Source organism: Micropterus salmoides, unplaced genomic scaffold (assembly GCF_014851395.1).
Source record: "Micropterus salmoides isolate LMB-PRFRI ecotype aquatic unplaced genomic scaffold, ASM1485139v1 Ms_hic_scaffold_1, whole genome shotgun sequence".
NCBI lineage: Eukaryota > Metazoa > Chordata > Actinopteri > Centrarchiformes > Centrarchidae > Micropterus > Micropterus salmoides.
The window spans coordinates 43358305-43380885 of NW_024040040.1; the positions used below are offsets into that span (position 1 = coordinate 43358305).

Consider the following 22581-nt stretch of genomic DNA (forward strand, 5'->3'; position numbering starts at 1 on the left):
TCCTCTCCCAGAGCCAGGTCGTCACTTTGTTTTCTTAGAGGACTCCCTGGATTGACAGGCCTCACCGTTAGCCCTCTCCCTGGCCATCTGTTCTCACAGATTCTGACTGAACACATCAAAGTCAATCAAAGCTGCAAAGCATTTTAAAAGTGACACACCCCCGTGCCGTATGTGAGAAATAAAGCAAACTTTTCATCAGGCTCACAAAAAGAGATGGTTGTGACTGTGTATGGTTTTCCATGTACGTACGGGTGACCTGGAAGGGATCCCTTAGCTCACAGCACAGGTATGAGCAGCTTAGCTTTGTTTAGTGCCTTCTCTGACGACAGCTTGGTGAGTCACCTAGACACATAGACTAACCTCCTTTGGTCAGATTCCAACTATTCACTAACAACTCCCTGACAATAAAATAATCATTAGTGAGATTGAGACACATGTAGTTTTCAAACTACAGCCCCATTCCAATATATATGTATATATATTTAAATATCCCAATAAAGTATAAAGGATATTACTTGAGTAAATGTACTTCCACTACCATTTTAATATTGTTAAGATTAATAATATTACATAATTCACAGGCTGAAAAAATGTCATGAAACACATCACCTAATTGAATTTAAGGTGCATCAACCAATCGGCTAACGCAGTGGTCTCCGCTCAGCCAATCAGAGGAGAGGAGGCCGATCCTGGACTGGTTACCTGGTAACCACTCAAACGCTGTGTTGATAAGATGGCGATGAGGAAGGTTTGGATTTTAGCTGCTTTGTTAATTTATTAATTTACGAAAACGTCGTTTTTCAGATGTCATTTGAAAGACCGTGCCATATATATCGTCAGGGTTTCTTGTTATACGCACATTTAGACTTTCTCGATAGTATAGTCTTGAAGCTAGTTTCGTTAGTATGAGGAAGTTAAGTTGTCCCGTTGCCTGTTTTGCAAACGCTAACTTAATAAGATAACAAACACAGTTTACATTGAAAACAACCAATGTATTCTCTAATTTATGAGTGAAATTAGGTTACTAGAAGATAGACTGTAGCTAAGCTCTTTGTGTCAAAGTAATGTCTTTGACATACTCATTGCTGCATTAGTGAATTATCTTTGGCAATTATAGCATTTTCCATTTGGCCACAGAGTGATGTATTCCTGCATTTTGCTATTATTTGGTCTTGACAGTCTAGTTCAGAATGCATTTAGTTGTTTTTATTGTTCTGAGATAAGTATAAAGTGTAAGTGTTCTACTTTGCCAACGTTATAAGATGTTGCTATACCTCATGCATCACTTTATGTAAATGCAGTGTGATGATTATTCATATCATATTTTACAGAGCTTGACATCTAAAGCTAGCAACAAGTTGGTGATCACCTCAGTCGCCTTTCAGGATCACATCACACGCAGTCTGCGGCATCCAAACTTCTCACTGTCTGACCCTTTGCTGAGATGCAAAAGAAAAGCACCCAGAAAAGCACAAGCAGGAGGAAAAGGGGCAGAGAGGGGTCTGCAGAGAGAAGATGGGCAAGAAGAGAGAGAATATGTGCTTGATTCTGCTCCACCTTCTTTAACATTAGGTAAAACAAACACTGGGAAATTTGGACAGACTTTATTTATGTGACTCATGAATATATATATAACCAGTATATATTTTTATTTCTTTTAGCTCAGAAGTTGGGTTTGGTGGCCTCCCCTGCAGGGAGACTGACCGAGGACGAATGGACGCAGGTCAAGAGCAGGTCTGTTCAGCAGGGGGAATCAGCTCAGCCCTGTGCAATATGCAGGGAGGAGTTTTGCCTTCAGCCTCAGGTATTCCCCCAACACAGTAGCTACTGTAAATAGCTCTTTCTTTCTTTCTTTCTTTGTAACATCTTTTCAATGTTCTGTCTGTCCTCAGGGAAACCTGTGTTTCCGTATACACACATGGACACGCACACACATACACACAAAGCCCACCCACCTCCCCCTGCAGTTCCTGTATGTTCTAATCTATGTAGACAACTGTACAAATTTACCCATACTGCCTTGGAACTCAACTGTGACGTGATGATGTAGCAATCAGTGTGTTACTGTGAGGGTCATTCAGTCTTTTACACCTTTCCGATCCCCTTTTAAGATGCCAATCTCCTCAAGAATGCGGGGACTAGAATAGGCGGCCTCACAAAGCACAGTTGCCATAGATGCACGTGTAAATATTAGTTTGACTCAGGAAAAAAAAAGTTAATTAGAGCCTGCTAACAAGGGAAAGTGACAAGAGGGAATCTTTGTTGATTTGGCATTTTCTTGCAAGCCTTCATATCGTAACAATGCATTTGTGCGCTGCTGTCTTGTGTCGCATTCAAGCATTAATATGATAATTAAAAATGCTTACAACAGCAGTTGTTCAGAATCCGTTATGTCAACTGAAATATTTGCTTCTCTGTCCAGCTCATATTATTTTAATACCAATCAGAAATTTTCTGTAAAAGGACAGGATTTTACAAGATGTGTTCCTCTGCTTTCTATTAAATTTTCATTCCTTTTCTGTAGCCGGTAGCATTAAAGCTCTGTGAGAAGTAAAATTTCTCAGTGGTCTAATGGCTTGTCGAGCTCCTGGAAATTGTACACTGCAGGGGGCCCTTTCACTGGTGATGGAGTGTGTTGGTCAGGCCAAAAACAATGGGAAATCAATATGGCCCCCCCTGCCCTCTAGAGATCTGAGTAAACTGGTTTGTGTGCCAAGCTCCATAGCTGTGGCTGTCTCCTTTCAGACGATAAAAGAGTCCATCTCACAGGTAGAGGAGACTATAGTCCAGGTCCCAGACGGCTCACTGGGGGTCATGCAGACTCCGTCTATCCTCTTAGCAAATAACACTTAAAGGCAGATACACACAGTCATATATGTGCATGAATACACACTATGGCTTAAGGCTCACATACACACATCACATGTGCACAGTATACTGAATGAGAGGTTTCCCAAGCACTTACAGAAAACCCCAAAAACCAATACACATTCAGCAGCTTCCTCTGCAGACATGGCAACCGATTCTGTCAGTTGACCTAAGATTGCTTTAGATACTTCTTCATTGCTATATGATACAAATTTCAAGCTACATGTGTCACTGTTTCTTTTTAGGTGTTGCTGTCTTGTTCCCACGTTTTCCACAGAGCATGTTTGCAGGCCTTTGAGAGGTTTTCTGGGAGGAAGTGCTGCCCGATATGCAGAAAGGAGCCGTATGAGACACGGGTGATCCACGATGCAGCTCGCCTCTTTAGACAACAGTGTGCCACCAGGTGCATGCACTAAACCACACATTTAAAAGAGAACTGCATAAAATACTATACTTTAAACCCTTAGTTTGCAATGTCCATCCCTAAAATTAGTATTCTGCTACCGATACCTCAACTCTGGGTATCGGCTGATAACAATTCCCAGAAAAAAGATACCAGTGCTCTCTTTTTCCCAAATGTAAAATCTGTATATCTCTGTATAGCCTTTGGAACAATGTTACTTACGTTAACACGAGGTCAGGAATTGTTGTTGTGCTAAATACTGAGTGATTACCCAACCATGACAGAATCAATGTAATAATGTGTTTCAATAAATATATAGGCATTCCCAGAAATTTACAATAAGAATTCATCACACAGTCTCATCACAAGTGACTTGGCAAAACAACATCTTTCCTAAAACCAAAAACCTGTTCTGATGTGAAATAGTTCAGCCCAAAGAAGACTTTTGAACTGCATGATCAACATTCAGACTGAAACAAAGATGGTGATGATGTTATTTATATGGGGCCACGCTTGCTATTCTTGTTTGGTTATGGTTTTACATTATGAGAAATAATGTCATCCAATTTTCAATAAATTAAATTAGCCCTACCAAGAAGCTAACAGCTTCTCATAAACATAGCAATCAGTAAATACGGTATGTTCTTCAAATCTCTGCAAAGCTGGACTTTTACCACTTTTTTGTAACATTTGACTCGTAACCGTTTTAAGAGCATCTTATCTTTTTGAATGTATTATGTGTGTGTAGAATTCAAGCATGCTGGCGAGGCTACGTTGCCCGAAAAACGTACCGACAATTGAGAAAATCCATCTGCCCAAAAGACAAACATCTGCGACGCAAATTCTTCGAAGCACAGGTGAGTTTGGACTTCAAATGTGCATTGATCACATCATCATCTTATATATGAACCGCGCTTCTTTGGATCACACTGAACATACATAAGGTCAAACTGCCTAGCATCTGTCTCCTCAAGTCTCTTTTTTCTTCTACATTTCACTCTGACGTTTTTAGATTGTTTTGTTGGTTAAATAAAGGCTGTGACGAACATCATGACGGTTGAGAGATGGGTTTCAGGGCCTCACTGACCCTACTGCTAACCTACAGAGCCACAAACACACACACCTTCACCTGCTCTCACCCTCTCAAGCTCCTTTGATGCTTTGTGAATCATACACCGTTTGTCCACTAATGTGGAGAGAGTTTTGTGTTTTAGTCAAACAGTCTGGACATTCCAGGGTCAACACAAAAGAATGATATCTCCTGCTATTCCTTCATCTATCTATATTTCTGCTGTGTGTGTAGCTCTGTCACAGGGTTAGATGGGAAAGGGTGAAGAGGTGAGGTTAACCAGGTTGTTTGGATACCTGACACAGATCGTCATTTCAGGCTTTGTTCTCCACTCCTATTTTAAAGCCATAAATCATGCAACCACTGGACTTGATGGAGGGATTATTTAGAAGTGGCCTAAAGAGCAGCCAGTGGATGGGGTTGTTTGACTCTGAGGCTATGTTGCCTTCATGGTGGCTCTCAGGAAAAGGGAACATTGCCACCTAGTGAACCTCCCCCAACTGAGGCCTTGGATGACCAAAGACGACACTGGTCACTTTTTCTCTTAACCAAACATCAGTTTTTCAGGTATGCAGTCATTTCTCATACAAATGAATCTAATGACCCTGCTTTAGCTATAGTCATAGCTCCTGCACATACATTGTATGTCCACTGGCCTCAAGAACGGGGCCTGTTTATTTCTATGTTCAGTGTTGTAATCATGCAGAGTGGTCCTGCGCTTCAAAGAGGCTGATAAAGCAAAAGTGACAAATGCGTGAGGGCCACACTTATAACGTGTTGCAAGGGTTGGAGTGTCCTACCCATCTCCCTGTCAGTCTCTATCATCTCGCCTATAAACCGTGCCTTTAACATGTCACGTAAACAAAGACACAGCATTTACTGAGCCAATTAACTGTGTTCTAACACATTAGGCCATGTCCAGGTCCACATGCTTTGGCTGGAGTCATAGACGCTGTCAGCCACTTTACATTCAAGTTGTGTGATTCAGCGGTTGTGGGTGGTCATGAGATTGTCTCATATCTTTTGTCACACTGAGGATGATCTTCAAGAGCTTTGAGCTGCACAGCACAGCGCTGACAGGTCTGATTGACTTGATTTTCAAGGGGAAGACTTATTTGCTTAGCTGACTGTAATGCAAACAGGCGTGTTAGTGCTGGGCTGGGACCTGTGTGAGACGGAGCAACCTATTCTTTCAGTTTTCCTTGTGATAGCAGGAGGCAATAAAGCATCTTTGTACCACGAAGCCACAGGTGTTCCCTGGAGGGGGAAAAAAGAACTCCCACATATCAGGTTAGTTTCAGAAATGTTATCAGCTGATCAGCTTTCAATTTTTACTCGCTTCGGAGGTCCGACCCTGAGTCAACACATTAGGGGGGTAACCGCCGACATCTAGATGGATTGCTGCGATTCCGCTCCACCTCCTCTTCGTCCTCTGTGTCCTGTACCATCCGCATCTCCTGTGGAGCAAGGCAAAGTTCACCAGAGTCTGTACTGTTTGCCTTGACTGTCGAAAAGTCAGCCAGGCTCATAAAACCCTCCATCTGGATGGTCAACAGTTGTTTAATTAGTGATAAAAGCCTAGCTGTAAAGCAATTCTCATGCCACACTGACAGGCTAAGGGCTGGGGTGTGTATTTGTGTGTGTGTGTGTGTGTGTGTGTGTGTGTGTGTGTGTGTGTGTGTGTGTGTGTGTGGTGTGTGTGTGTGTGTGTGTGTGTGTGTGTGTGTGTGTGTGTGTGTGTGTGGGTGGGTGGGTGGGTGGGTGGGTGGGTGTGTGGGTGAGTCATAGACAGAGAACACAAGTACATGCAAGCAGGTGCTGAGACTAATGCTACTCTTAGTAACACCTTACAGTGATTACTTTTCACAATTATAGTGCAGCACATAAATATAAATCTGCAAGTCTTAGTTGATTGACAGAACATTATCGGCTGCTCTTTTTGATTAATTTAAATAATTTTCCTGCAAAAATACCAAACAAACGCTTCTCAATTTTGAGGATTTTGCTGATTTTCTTTGTTTTATTATAACAAACTGATTATCTTATTTTTGTCTGTTGTTTAAACAAACAAGTAATTTAAAGGTATCGCCTTGGGTTTTAGGAAATTGTGGTTGGTGTTTGTCACTATATTTGGACATTTTATAGACCAATCAAGCAGTTAATCAAGACAAAATCAGCAGATGAAGTCACCAGTTGCAGCCCTACATCAATGTATAGTTTTAAGGAATGTCATCTCATACAGTTAGTGAACTAGGCTCACTTTCTTGGTTGGTTTTTCCAGACCTTTCACCCACATCTCATGGTCTTCCACTGGTAGATACAGTTTGATCAGTTGTCATGGAGATGGTTCAGTTGTTATCGTTTAACTGTGAAGATGTTGTCGCATATTTTACATGCTGAAATCTCCGTTCATTGGTCAACTGCATAGAGCTGTTGAAACTTATAAATAGCCCGTGCATTGACTGTTGAATATGTTTTTGGATATAAACATGCATATGCAGGCATTAATTGTTGCCTAGCAACAGCTGCTGTAAATGGGAGAAGATGGATGAGTACTGGGCGGACAGACGCTGAAAAGAAGTCTTTAAAATCAGTCGGTGACCAGGCGCTCCAGCAAATGGAGGTTACTTAGAAACTGGGCTGTAGAAAGACTGAGGTCAGTCCAAGTCTCCAGTTCCATGCCCCCTTAAACATGTCTTTAAAATGCTTAAGGTATTTGGATTTATTATATATATATATTTTCCTAAATGCTGTTTCAAAGCCTTCTTCACTCTGCCGGGGAAAAACATTATAGTGGGGAATATTTTATTTATTGCTCTAAAAGTAGTCCAATTTGAGTAGCCTAGGTCTTAAAACACTGGAATCAATCTATAAAATACCCAGACAGACAAAGTGTCAGATATGTGTGTGTTTCCATGTTTCCCAGCACTGTCTTCCTTTTTTTACTGGTTTCCATTAATTCTCCACGTTAGTGGGAGACATGACTGTATTGATCTGGCTGTTTAACAACTGCGCCCTGTCAGCGTGCCTCAGCCATTACAATACACACACAATTAGCCTTCGCCGACAACACGACTCTATTGTGTATCTGAATGAAACATGCCTCCTTTGTCCCACTAAAATGGTTTTTCTAATTAGTTGCAGGAGTTGAATGACAGCTTTGTCCGATACTGTCACACCGACACGGAGGCTTTTCTGAGTGATATCAACCGCTCATTGTCATCAAGCAGACGAGTGTTCCAGCAGCTGGAGAGAAAGAACGTCTCAGAACCTCAGGAGACAGACTGGGATCGAATACAGAGCCAGGTCAGGAACAAGACGCCCTTTGCTGAACCAGAAGCCACTTCTGACATTAAACAAGGCCCCGTTAAAAATATCTAATCCCAGTTGGATTCCTCATCTCCCAGCCTTGCCTTTCCCTTGACATGTTAACGCTTGCATGGGATACGACAGCATCACAGCTGCTGTGTAGAAAGTACACATCTCTCCAGAGGTGATCATTCACTTTACCAAGTGAATGGCTGTGGGTAGGCTAATAATCCTCCGTGTTTACAAAAAACATGAGCCAGTCTGATAATGCACGGCAGGCTTTTCATCGCCTGGACTGCTGCGGAGAAACTGAATAGACATTAAGATTTGCTGTTCCATAAGGCTCCATTGTTGGCTTTCATTGCAAGCGGTACCATTTTCCATAGAGGGGGCGGGTGTGTGTGCAAAGAAGATGTCTTTTTATTTTTTCTTTATCTGGTGTGAAAAGGTTGAGCACAAGGCAGGAGTGGCTCAGCCTTGACATGGAGTATCAAAGAGTGAATGTGCTTTCAACACATACCTTGCACCTTTTCCACGGGTGCAAACTCTATAAAGAGGAGTGCGGCTCGTTATGAAACATTTAACAACAAGGCATGTTGGCCCCTAAATACTGGAAGCTGCCTCTGGTTAATCATTGGTGGAGCTGTGTTGCTTTGTTTTTATAAGGACCCCTGATGAACATGTTATCACCTCATGTCTGATCAAAACTGTCAGGTAGTGGTTCAGAGTTCTTTATGATTGAATGGCAGTGGCAGGGGTAAACTCACTGTTACTACCTCCTAATCAACATGCAAAAAATGACCTGTGACTATGCAGTTGTTGGTACATCTTCCTAAATTTGCCTCTGTAACAGGAGGTGTTAATATTCTTATGTTTCCTATTCTCACAGGTTATCCAGAGAGATGTCTGGGACTGCCCCATCTGCCTGACTGCTTTGTGCAGCCAAAGCATCCCAACAGAAGCAGCTACATCCAACCATCGTCAACGCAGACACGCCGTGCTTCTGTCCTGTTCCCATCTCTTCCATCAGCTCTGTCTAGAGGCCTTTGAGGCCTATTCTACAGAGAGCCGACCTTCCTGTCCCCTGTGTAGATCTGTCTACCACAAAAAAATCATCTAACCGGGTACAAATTTATGCAAGATGCCATTTTAGATCATCACCTGCAGTAAGTTTTGTAAACTCATTTCATCTCATGTCTGTGCATTAACTATGAAGCTGGAGCCAGGAGGCGTTTACCGTAGCTTAGCATAAAGATGGGAAGCAGGGCGAAACAGCTAGCTTGGCTCTCTCCAAAGTTCAAGTTTTGTGGGGAGGCAGTAGCTCAGTCCGTAAGGATTAGGCTGGGAACCAGAGGGTTGCCGGACCAGAGTTGTGGAGCATGGACTGGTAGCTGGAGAGGTGCCAGTTCACCTCCTGGGCACTACCAAAGGCGGCCTTGAACAAGCCCCTGAACCCCCAACTGCTTGGGACGCTGCACCAAGTGGCAGCCCGTCACTCTGACATGTCTCCGTGTGTTGTTGCATGTGCATGTGTGTGTATTTCAGACCTGTGTGTGTGTGTGTGTGTGTGTGTGTGTGTGTGTGTGTGTGTGTGTATACTAGTAACACCAGAGTGAGAACATTGAATTTCCCCCTGTGGGATTAATAAAGTATGTCTTCTTCTTCAAAGTTCTGAAGCTCACTAATTGAATGACACATTATATTTCATTTGTTTAATTTGTACATAAAAGGAAATGTGTACATGACAGTTTTTGGTTTTATGGGAGTTCTATGCTGTAATTATTTATTGCTAAACAGTGGCCAAGAGCAGTAACTCCCTGCAGTCTTGTCACCAGGAGATTGCCAGACAACCAGCAGAGACTGTGGAAAGTCACTGCCTTGAGTCGCTGATTAGTACTTAGGGGAGTTTTTGTAACACTTTTTCCTTCAGCAGTTATAGCTCGCTGAATTTTGTAGCTAGTTCTCAAATTTTTATACAAAGTACTCACATTTGTTCAGTACAAATGACACCAATTCAGTCCTCTACAAGAATATCACAGACCTCGTGAGTTGATTTAAAATGCATTGTGCTCCCTTGTTACAACCTACCCCACTACCGGGGTGTACATCCTTAGGTCTAACTAAAAAGCTGTGTGTGTGATTGTGTGTATAGTCTTAAACAGATTCACAGTCAGTGCTTGAAGTGGGCCAGTAGCCTACTCATCGGTATGCAGTACCGACAATTCTATACTTCAGTCTTTGGCGTACCGGGTCTTTTTCTTGCACACCGGCACTTCTCACAAGCTGCCTGTACGCTTTTCTGACTTCTCCACCGGTGGAGACTGAGTACGGAAAAGATCGAGTGCCGATACACATGCCAGCATGTGAACAACATGTGAATGGGGAGCACTGGTCACAGAGCTGACAAATGAATGCTAGTAACCTTGGAGTGCAGGCTTGGCGGGCCACATGTCAGACTGCAAATATTAAAATCAAGAACGGCCCTAGTTTTATGTATAGTGGATGTGGAAGTGTTACAACCCACCAACATGTTTAAGGGGGCATGGTACTTCTGTCAGCCATTGTTTAGCTATCTGTATTAGCATAGTAGTTTGAAATAAGAACGGAAAAAGTGTATCACATGTTGCCTAAGAAACTACATTTCAATCTAATATTAATCAAACAATTGTATCTGCAATAATACAGATACTAAACAACATATAGTCTTGGTCAATTTTCTTTCTTTCCTCAAAATCATTTTTTCCCTCTATATATTCTTAATGTACCTGTTTACAGCCCTGAGAACCACCTTGTCTTATGGGAGAGGAAGTAGGTAAATACTGAAATGATCACATGACTCCCATCTTATCTCTAATTGGTGGAATTGGTATTGTTACAACTCTCCCCATGTTACAGCCATACCTGGTCTCCTACAGCATGTTAATTCTCTGTAAAATGACACATTTTTCTTTGTGCATTATTTTTTGTGTGCAGATTAAACAAGTTAGATAGATACATGCAGGTGGAATATTCAACTTTGAACAGAGCAAGACAAACTGTTCTCCATGCTTCCAGTCTGTATGCTAAGCTCTGCTGATTGAGTCGTTGCTCTAGCTCCATACTAGGTGCACATGCATGAGTGGTATAAATCCCCTGAGGGGGTGTGGCTTAGAGGTAGAGCAGGCTGTCCACTAATCAGAAGATCGGGAGTTTGATCTACATGTTGAAGTGTCCTTGGGTACTCGAACCCAAATTGCTCCTAATGGTGGTGAATGATTCCTTTCTTTCATCATGGTAGCCTCTGAAATTAGAGTGTGACTTGTAGTGTAAAGTGCTTTGAGTAGTTGGAAGACTACAAATTGATTGATGAATGAAAATATGTCAACAAAGCATTTTTCTACTTTTATTTGCAAAACACACAAACATCAAAAATAACAGAACATTTAGCAAACTGAGAAATTGTACAAAAAAAAAACCCAATTTATAAACAACTTACCAAGAATTACATGCAGAGACAAACTGACATACAGACAGAAAGCTGCTTCATTTACACTTTTGAAACCCCCACACAACACAGATGTACTGTAAAGGCCACCAGAAAGCTTGCTTGAATAGAAAATGGCCCTTTCAGTTCTTACCTCGGAAGCTACTGCAAAGAGTAGGATTTTGATGTTTTATTAGGGGTATGACACATCCCAGAGCCGAGCTGAGTGGACATATGCTATGACAAATATTCACCTCAAGCCATTTGAGTTAATGTAGTTCACCCAGAAAGTCATAAATTTCTTTTTACTTCCACTAATTCATCCAACAGCTACAATTTTCTTTTGCCAAATTACAGTGTCATCCTATTTGCTTTGCCACAGTACTTTGGGCCATCTTGATTTTTCACAGTATTCAATGATCAGCACGGTCAATAACATGGCTGTAGATACGCACTAAACAACTGAAATGGCACCCAACAGGCCAGAAACTCGACCAAATGTATCTTCCAGTATAATTTGGGTAAGCCTGCACTCTTGAAAATACATTTTTCAAAATCTGAATGTGGTTTGGGATGGTAAGAGTCGTATGTATATCTCTCATCTCAGGACATCCTTGTAAAAGAGATTAAAAATCTCAATGGATTTCTTTCCTGGTAAAATAAAGGTAAAATAAAAAAAATGTATATGTATAAATCACTCTTTACAAAACATTCTCTGGTCCGATTTGCTCATTTGAGAAGATGGCTTCAGCATGAGTTTTGTGATTGAGAGTTGCAAAATTTTCTTCAGATCCAGTCTTTGTAATGTAGCAACAACCAATGACAGGCATCTTTGATGTAAAACATCCTGTCCAAAGAAATAAAATGTTTCAAAAGCATATATAAATTAAAATGTCCTTTTTCATTTATCATCATGTAGTCACCATGAAAACACATGCCACCTATTATACCATAAAAAACATAATTCAATCAGTCAACCCTATCTTAGCAAGTGCTCAAGTTTTATGGGTAATGAATGAATCTCAAAATGGAGCCTGTCACTAGAAAAGAGCTACTGTGACAACATTCATGGCAAAAAGCAACGCGTATGTTATATCCAGCTAGCTTTCGACTAGAAACTCGTACACAGGATCACAGTGGAACTGTCCGAAGACAATGTACACATGTGTACATGTACATAAACACAGAACAAGAAACAACCTTAAGATTAAGCCTGCGAGACGCTTGTCGTTTAAGGCATTTAAGGTGGTTCTGGAGACAAAGAACATCACAGTTCAGAAGATTATGCAGCAATACAACATGTAAATGGGGCCTGAGTCACCAAATCCTGCTATCGACTGCAAAGTTGCAAATTTTTCACTTATGCATTCTGTACGTGAAGACTGTTACAGGTTTGCATTGGATTTTGGTGTTTATAAAAAAAAATATGTACAATAAAATACAGATTGCTTAGTGAGTCAGACCCTCAGTGGGCTCAATGAGAGCTCAATATTTACATACAAATAATGAAAAAGAGGTATGAAACAATATAATGTACATGTAAATACAACATTTACAAAAATGGACACATTTTTCTGTGCCCTGTGAATTTATAATAGACATTTTGGGGGGATGAGCAAAAATGTGATGACATTTTCTTATCATGTGCATAATATTTTAGGAAATACAACCACAGGATCAGCTCTAAAACTACAGCCTTCTGCTCAGTGGAACTCCCATGTAGTTTCCCATTTGTAGCTGAAGTCTAATCTAGAGCACCTAAAATAAGTTTTTACCCTACTTCAGACAAACTAATGACATCATCAATAAAGTTGAAGCGCACTTGAGTAAAGCAAAATAAAAAGACAAATGACAGCACGAGTGCTAAAATCCTATAGGTAATGACAGCGCTAATGCATATGTGAACTGTATTGCCGTTTAATGTACTAGCTGTGATGAGTTTTGAATAAATGACGCCTTTCATGCTTCACAAAGCACCTTTTTGTTGTTTTCACATTTCGAGCTTATACAAATAAAAAAAAATGACACATCGACACCTTTATGTCATTCACATATCAATCAAAGAGCAATGATTACAGACCATACACTGCAAATGCTCCATTTATCACCGACACTGATAACTGTGGATGTACTGACATTTAAAAAAATAAGTCTAACTGAATTGTGGGGGTCTATTTAGTACAGATCTGTACAGTACAGAGGAGGAGCTGGGTGATGGAAAATAACCCATTGCCTTTTACTTAGATATAAGACACAAGGTGCATTGTTTCACCTGCTATACCCTCTTGCTTTTGTCTAGTGCAGTGGTAAGGAGTTTGTGGAAGAAAAACAGGTAGCGATGCTGGGGAGTGCCCCTGAAGCAAGAGATGGGTGGTTTAAAGTCACAGTCACGGTTGAGGTCAACATCAAGGTCACTGCAGTGATGCCAGTCTATTTCACTCCTCAGTCTCATCCTTGGCTCTGCCCCAGCTTCCATCGGAGACGCAGAGGATGGAATGTCACGAAGCTAAATTGCTCTCAGCCTCCATTTGCAGCATCCGTCAGACACTGCCTGGGTTTATTAAGTTCCTTCCAATCCCTTTCACCTTTCAGCAGTCAGGCAGTACTGTCGAAATCTCCCTTTGGCTGTGCTAAGGTGTGTAGGGGTGCGTGTGTGTGTGTTGATCTATCGTCCCTTTCACAGAGTTTTCTGATGCCCGTTGGCCGAGAGCTTCCCAGATTCAGGGTCTGTGGGGCTGTTTGACAGTTGCAATTTATCCAGACCTGGGCAGGGGGAGATAAGGGAGAGAAATCTCATTAAAAAGCCTCAGACTTTCACTTAGACAGAGGTATTGATGTGCTTTTCTCTCCTCAGTGCCTCTGTCTGACATTTTCTAACCCTATCCCACCCCTGTGTATCAAACATCCAGGGCCTGTCACAGCAAGCCTTTGAGACTAGCCCCATCCTCTGTCACATGTCAGTCCTGCAGCACATTGGATCTCGCTGCAGTTTCTTCCATTTTGTCACTCCAGGTCGTGCTGTCAGAGAAATAAACGCTATCTCTCTCTAAAGCCACAGAGTAGGTTGGCGCTGTCAGTGTTTCAGACCAAACCTTTGTGGATATAAAATTGGGATGAAATTGAGTAGTCAAAGTGTAAAAACAACTGCTTTATATTCTACAGGACATCCAGCATAGGAAAGACAGGATTGTTTACCAGACGTTTCATGACACTGAAAGAATATGTGGTGCACTCTGGAATTATTTTGTTGCAGTATATTAAAAAGTTGCAGGACACATGAAAAGTAAATAAATAAATTTACCTAAGGCCTTTAGAAGCTCTTCTCGTACAGCTGAGGTGAATTTTCTCACAAGACAGAGTGTCGTCACGACCGCAAATAGCAGGTTGTATGAAATAACAATGTAAATGTTTCCCAGCCAATTGAATCTCCCAAAGTCTCCCAAGAGATCAAACCTGGTGATACCTGTGAAGGGACAAGATACACGTCAAATAACTGGGTTAGAAAGTCATTGGGAAAAATGTAATGCGTTGATTAGGGCTATGACAAACAACACAATAACTGTTTCGGTTTCACTTTCAAAGCAAAGCAAAAGTCTTTCCAGCAAAATCATGAGCTTGCAGCAAATGGGACAATTTAGGAACGTCTGTTCTGTTAAGGCACTTAAAAGTCTCTCTCTCCAATGGTCTAGCTCTTTAAACAAGTAAAAAGGCTAAATCTGGAACAAAACCATACATGTAAAAAATGTTTTATTTGCGTTTCAGGTATAATCTTAGAGAAAAAAAATGTGACTTGATGTTACAGTGTTACAGCCCTATGTGTGTTTTTTTCATATACAAAGGTTCCGTTTGTGGTCTCATTTGGCCAAAATAAAGTGGTACAATAGAAAGAAAGCCACTCCCAAGTCTTCCATAGAATCAGTCACCAGAGTCAGCCACTAAACCAACAACTATCTAATACAAACAATAAACTAGCACAATCTTGTAAGTTTCCACAGAGCTGACGGGGTTGCACAATTTCTGACAGTTTTCAACTCAAAATTAGAGATTAATCTTAAAAGAAACCAGTACTTGATATTTTTCTACTAATAATAATTTTTTGCCTTAATATATAAATATGCCTGACAATGCCATCATCAAAACATGACAAGGTTTATGCATCTTGATTGATGTCTTACACAAACCACTGATCCACTGCAGTACAAAGTTTATGCTTATTTTCATCCCTTGACTGTCTTGGTTAGCAGTAATGTAAGGACTGTTGGAATATGAAAGGACAGGTGACTAAGTATAGCAGCAAAGGTGGTATGCAGGTGGACTTCAACTCTCTAATAAAATAAAGGAGCAGTGTCTCCTGCAGGCTTCTCTTAAAAACAGAGTTTTAAAACAAAAACAATCTCAGTCCACACCACTGTTATATCTGTGTTTCAGGACTGATCTAAATATATTAAGATATTAAAAAGACTGAAAACGCACATCTAGTGACCATTCATGTACACTGGAAATGTGCATGCCAGTGTGAACAGGAAGCAGATTGTGTGCTCCGCTGTTGCAGAACATTTGGCGAAAGAATAAAGCAATACCAGAGACGAAGAACCACACCAGAGATTTATTTTGTATGGATTGACAACAAGGTGGAACTGTTACTGGAAGTAACACGGGAGTACAAGGCGACTGTGGCAGTTAAAAACAGCCAGGGAGTCGCCACAAAGTAAATACGGCGACATGCAGTGTACGAGTGTATAAGTTTTATTTGCAAAGTACAAAATATTTTAATAAAAATACCAAAACTAAAGCACTGACAGTAGTGTTGTGTTTTTGCTTTGCATGACTGATCAGACCCAATCAGGAAGCCAAATGTGAGAGTCTGCGCCATCATTTTTAAAGTCCTCTGTTTTCACCTGTCCACACTAAACACCATGCCGGAGTTAAAACAAAAATGAGGTTGGCAGCGTTTTCAAACTTCTTTGTTTTAGGTCTTCGGATTCGCCATGTTTGTCTGGACAGGAGGCGCAAACGTAGCTAAAGGTATCCGTTTTAAAACAAATACTAGGAACAAGTTCAAACCATCTGTCACAGATTGCTGCCTGGAAAGCCATCGAGACCCTATTGTTTTCCTGCTAATCCATTTTGGCCTGGGTGTTCCTGCACTCAGTTTTAATTAAGCTTTCAACAACCTGGTGTGTACAATGTTACTTAAGGCATTTGTCTTTTTAGGTTAATTTCGCATGCAACATTGACGAAAGAAATTACTGCATCAATATGTTTAAACTCCACAACAATGTTGCATTTCAGTCATTTGTATGCAGAAATGACATTCAGATGTGGCACACTGCAGAAGCACGAGTCTGTATGTTCTACTTCTCCTGTAACATCTTCACAACCTCTGTCGTCAATTAGATTGGGCAATCGATTCAGTGTCTGGAGAGATGTATTTACCGCCGCAGTAAGCAGTTTGCAAGCATCAAGGACCTTTAACAAAATTGCCTGTGAAGAGATAGGGAGAGAGATGATTGAGACCCCAGTCGATACAGCTTGCCACTGTGGTAGGGCTACATCCATTTCTAATTCCAAAGGTTTTGATCTTGGTTTGGTAATTTGAGAAAATCTAATTGGGGGTAAAAAGACGCTCTGCATTTGAAATGTCAGGTGTAGGGTGGCAGAGTTGGAGACATTAGCAAGCATCTGGGCGTGCATCTAAGACCTATATGTTGGATTCATGAGAGTTTTATGGCACAGTGAAATTATTTCCTATGCATGTGAGCAACACTTCATATGTGAGGCTACTGGTGTTTGTGTCATGCCTGCTTCCGACTATTAACAGATCCAAACATCTTTACATAAAAGGCCTATGCTCATGACCAATTGACCTCAAAAAGGAGCAACAAGCTATTCAAACAAAAACAAAAGATCGTGTGGTGTCCTGTTGGCCCAGAGGTTTAAGACGCTGACCATATATTTAAAACGTCCCTGGTTCTGGTCCAGCAAGGGTCCTTTGTCGCATATCACCCACTCGTCAGCACTATACTGTATCCAATGCCTTTACCAAATTCTGCTGCTCACCAGCTAGTCGCTAACTGTGTCTGTCTCCTGTTTGGTGCTGAGCAGGTAGTGTACAGTGAGTGAGAGTGAACCAAAACAACTTTGGTTAGCTTGACAGCTAACAATGAGCTGAAACTGACTATAAAAAGCAGAGGGGAGTTGCAGATATAGGTGATAATTCTCTGCAGGCTCACCCCTTTCACATTGTCTTTCATTGTAATTTCATAGTGTTTATTATAAAAATGCTGATTACAGCCACTTTAAATAAAAATGTTATGGGTTCACTTTTCTGCACTAGAGACAGAAAGAAACATACACAGTGTGTCACTACATTAGTGAAATAGACAGGCTTTAGAGTACTCTTTGCGTTGCTGTACAGTTCTCGTACAGTGCATGTTTCCCACACTGAGACACACAAAAAACACCTCACATCAACCCACAAAACCCTTTCTTGTCTTTTTAACATCTCACTTCGTCACACTCAACTCTCCATGTCTTTTTTTTCCTCCTTTTGCTGGGAGGCCTTTTCTCTTCAACTCTGTCTCATGCATTTATTCCTTTTAATCTATTCAGCGTCACAAAGCAGAACCTGTTGATATTTTGTAAAGCTCCCAATGAGTCACTGTATGCTCACTCCGTCCCATTTTCCCCACTGTGTTGGTCTCTCTCACACACACTCCAATACACACAAACACACACACACACAAACACAGTGCTATTTGAACAGCTGTGCTCTGCACTCTGCATGTTTATTAGTGCCATTGTGATGGTGCTACTCCTCTCATTTTTACCCCTTCACCCTGCAATCCTTTCTAATGTCACTATGTGAAACTTCAGGAGAATTCAACTTGCTACCTTTAATGGTCTGCTGTTGGTGGCTGCACTGAAAACTGTTGTGGGGGAGGGGCATTAACTCTTTGTGGTTGTTTGTGGCGAGGTTGTTATTACATTATATTATATTTACTCACTTGGCAGACACTTTTATCCAAAGCAACTTACATTTGAGGAACATCATACAAGCATCACTACAGTAAGAGATCTACAAGTGACAATAGATACTAGTAAGAGTTAATAGTACATATAGCATCAATGGTGTAAATACCCAGGGAAAGAAGGAAGAGTTAACGAAATACTGCAATCAATACAAGAGAAATGTAAGGAGATAGAAGAAGAAGAGCACAGGTGTGCAGGTTAGAGGAGTTATAAGAGAAAGTCTTATCGGAAGAGATAAGTTTTCAAGAGCTTCTTAAAGTTAGAGAGGGATGCCCCTGCTCAAACTTTTATGAAATTGACATGACATGAAAGATGCTTATTCTCTTTCTTGCTGAGTTAAGAGTAGAAGATTGATACCACTTGTGTGTCTTTCTGCTTAATATGATGCTACAGCCTGCAATCGGTTAGCTTAGGTTATATTTGCTCTAACATGTTACATCTTGTTTGTGTAATCCATACAATGTAAAAAAGTATTTGATGCAAATATAAGAAGTTTGCAGGAGGGGTATTTGCAGGACTATTTCTTGTCTGAGTTTTTGTTCTTGTTAAAATATGGAGATACAACGTATTAATTAGTGAGCTTTAGCGGTGCTGATTGGTGGATTGTGTTACCTTCGGACAGAGCAAAGCTAGCAATTTTCCCCACTTTAAGTCTAAACTCAGCTCGCCAGCTGCTGTTTATAGCTGCATATTAAGCAGACTGATAGCTGTGTGGTTTCAATCTTCTCATCTAACTCATAGCAGAACAAGCCTATTTCCCAAAATGTACAGCTGTTGCTTTAAATATATAATATGTACACAAGCTAGATGTGAATTGTGAAATTAGTATGCACACTCTCCAATACAGGCAGGCAAACACACAAACATGTACTCACCAAGAGTTCTGGACATCACTGGCAGGGCTGAACTCAGGACCAAGATGGACACACAGCTACCAATGATCTACAAAGCGTAACAGATAATCAAACTTCAGATCTCTCAAGCACACAATGTAGTTTTTAAGGAAGGAACTATGAGACTTGTGAGTGAAAAGCACCCATTGCACCAACACTGTCAGCCATGACGTGCCCACACATATGCACACACCACTTGATGTTAAATTGGTTCCACATATTGTACAATTAGTACCTCTGAAGTTGCTCATTACCAGGTTTTCTCTGTTGTCCTTTCAAGCCCTTTCACTGGAGCGTCATGGCTAGTTAACAAGCCTCACCACTCCCAAACTCATTACCAAGTGAATAGGTGCCACTATGGGCCAAACAGAGCACCCCCCCCCCCCCCCAAAAAAAAAGAAACCCACTCTCCTTCTGATGTACAAGAAAGAGGTTTGCCAGTGTTTGCACAACCCACAAACAAATATTGGACAGATCAACTAAAGTCATGCAGGGGCTCTAAGGAACACATTAGCGAGCAGTAGGAGTTCGGAGTACAGAGAAAGGGGAAAAAAAAGAGGAAATGGATGAAACACAAAGGATCCCAAAAACATTGGCACCTCAGGAGCAATCTCAGCACCCTTGCCCCCAGTTCACCCCGCATCCCGTCCTTCCATCCCATCTTTACCGTTGTCATGGTTGTGTCATCCTTCCTGGGAGTGAGTACCTCAAAGACTCGTAGGCTGTAGAAGCCAACGACAGAGGACACCATCAAGTAGCTGTTCAGCAAATCAATCAAGGACCAAAAACACTTCTCGGCTGGTAGCAAAGCAGTCGTCTTTCAAGTATCTTAAGTCTGCACCTTTTCAGCTACGATAAAAGGTGACGAAACTGCACTACATGTCTTCCGGATGCTGTCCGGCTGAAGTATGTCCTCGGTAAACAAAGCTGGCCTGACAATGTTGCTCTTGGCTGTGGTGCATGCTACTTCGGCCACAGATAGAGGGAAAGAGGGGGGTGGGGGGCACTGAAAGAAAGGATACAACATGAGGATGATCTCTAGCGCTGCCTGAGCCACGCCAAATGTGGACAGAGAGGTGTTCTTGATGCCCCTGTCCTGGGAGATGAAGACAGACAGAAAACTGGGTTATTTAATATCATCACACACCACATAAACACATCACAAATAAAATTAAAAAAAAAGAAAGAAAAGAAAATGGGAAACGACAGGCATTTGCACACACATGCAATTACAGAAATCCTGCACAGTAAGTATGCGGTGCATGAAGAATTTCCCCACTTGAGAAAGACAGAATCAAATTGGCTAAGTAATGAATGGAACAAGATGAAAGAGGCTCTTTTCAAATCACTGTCGATCATACAATATGTGAACAGGTGTTCAAACAAAAACGGCACATTGCTTACGGTAAGAAGAGTGTACAGGCTGAAAGCACGCCAAAAACATAAAAACAACACAACAAATACTTCAGCAAACACACTAGGCATACCCCTCACCCCCCTTACAACCCCTAAACCCCTGAGGCCTTTTGAAAGTGGAGCAGGAAAAACACATACATCTACATACGCCGCACATACCAAACATCTGTGTCGTCCAATGATAAATATTTGCCTTTGTCGGACTTGGCACCAGGGTTGATCCGCCAAAGCAGTGTGTCGTGTGGGGCACCTACAGTACTATGCATTATGTCCACAAGTAAGAGGTGAACACTGACTGCTTACTTTTAACTTAACACAAGCTATACTAATACTTACTTATGGATCAAAGTTGTTTAAAAACTGCCTAAAACTGTAAGCTGCATATTCAGATCTTGTAGATAATCACATTAAGATATATGAAGCATATTGGATTACAGCTGTACTGTATATTCCCAACCTTTATATAATCTGCAATACTCCTATCCTTTATCTCTGTATAGTGTGTACATAAGCTGGTTATGTTCACTTTGCCATACCAATGCATGACATCAGTGCACAGTATATAGAGTATGGTGCTAGTTTTTAATTTATTTTTTATTGTATTTTATTTCTTTCTTACCCATACCTTGAGTGTCTTCATGTTGATTTGTTTTGTAAAAGAGTCCGAAGGAAGAAAAAAGAAGAAGAAGAAAAAAAAAAAAAAAGAATAGCCTGGCAGGTTGTTTCATGCCTTTTTATGCAACTGTCATCCCTGGGAGCTTACTGCAGAACCATGGTGCAGTGCTCTTTCTCTCTTACACAGGGAATTAGCAGACAGCATCTGATGTAATTTATTAATGGAGGGAGGGAGGGCAGGCATGCATTAAGATTGTGTGTGTGTGTGCACTGGCAATATGCGTGTATGTGCGCGCTTAGGACAGCTAGCTTTCCTTTTCAACTCTCTTTTTTTCATTCCAGTAGTGGTGATGGAGTGTGTGTGTTTATGTGTGTCAAGAGAGAGTTGTTGGTGGAGTCGGGGGGCTGGTAGATTCGCCTGTGCTTTGCTGCTTGTAAGATTAATACCTCGCAATACCTGTGCACTAGCAAGGTCGTCAGTGTTGTACTAACACACACACACACACACACACCCCATCCTGACCATTTCACCTCAGGTGGGTCCCTTTACTTCTACCTTTCACAAAGTTATGACTCTTTCCCACTCCCTCCAAACCCTTATCCACTGGCACACCAGATAATTGCTATATATATATATATATATATTTTTTTTTTTAACCACAGGTAGTTCTAAAAGTGCATGGGCGTATGAGTGGGAACCATCATAAAGCACTTTTACCCCTTACTCTCCATTGTTGGCTTTGACCAAGATATTGCCATTATTTAACACAGTGCATAACGCATACAAACACACACAAAACAATACAGAAACACATCACCAGCACAGTTCCACTTGTCAGCATTTGCACCTACAGTGTACAGAAAGATGGCGCTCCATGAAAAAGTTTCTTCACAGCCCATAGAGCATGCACACTAGAGTCCTTCTGTGGATGAGCAAAGCGTGCACATTCAAGACTTCCTCTGGTGAGTGGACAGACTTCTTGCTGGCTCCCCGCACACATGAATAGGATAAAATTATTACTGATTCTAGACTGGCCCCTGATGCTGGGGGCTCCCAGTTTTGAGACAAATCAGCAACAAACCCAATTTTCATGAGGCAACTAACATCAAGATCATTCTGTAGACTGTTATATTTAAAACTCACATCAGTGCATGTGTCAGTCAAAAACAATGGTACAGACACTAATTGGTTTACCCTCCTCCGTGGATAGATGATTAAAAGACTGAAGTGTGTCCATCAATACCCATATTATATTACTGATCAATAATGAAGTCCGAACTTTGTTTATATTTTCTGTTGCTATAACTGTAGAGAGTGGATTATAGATTATAGACACATTAATCTATTCATGTCTGAATCAGAAATGGGAGGTATTCCACAGGCACATTTAGACATACTGCTCCAATCCTACCCATATTGTGGCTGTATCTTGAATCATTTAAGTAATTAAAGCGATGTGTTGTGCTTGCTATCTATTCTTTTGGCCACAGTGGTTTCATGTATTTAATCCCA

General features: G+C 41.1%; 2 protein-coding genes across 3 annotated transcripts in view; one reads left to right on the plus strand and one right to left on the minus strand.

Annotated features, from left to right (window-relative positions):
- Positions 1-733: 733 nt before the first annotated feature.
- rnf32 (ring finger protein 32) lies at positions 734-10211 on the plus strand. The gene is made up of 7 exons (XM_038694377.1): positions 734-748; positions 1332-1572; positions 1662-1804; positions 3114-3271; positions 4020-4128; positions 7479-7646; positions 8539-10211. The coding sequence occupies exons 1-7, from the start codon at positions 734-736 to the stop codon at positions 8767-8769; spliced, it is 1065 nt and encodes a 354-aa protein (XP_038550305.1). The 3' UTR covers positions 8770-10211.
- Positions 10212-11009: 798 nt separating this feature from the next.
- lmbr1 (limb development membrane protein 1) overlaps positions 11010-22581 on the minus strand; it is a 38663-nt gene continuing 27091 nt past the window's right edge. For both annotated transcript variants that reach the window (XM_038729596.1, XM_038729602.1), the window contains 5 exons: positions 20060-20133; positions 19705-19795; positions 19020-19086; positions 14414-14575; positions 11010-13875 (listed from right to left, as the gene is read on the minus strand). In XM_038729596.1, coding sequence (XP_038585524.1) covers positions 13790-13875; positions 14414-14575; positions 19020-19086; positions 19705-19795; positions 20060-20133 — 480 coding nt within the window. In that variant the 3' untranslated portion in view covers positions 11010-13789. The remainder of the gene's footprint in view (positions 13876-14413; positions 14576-19019; positions 19087-19704; positions 19796-20059; positions 20134-22581) is intronic.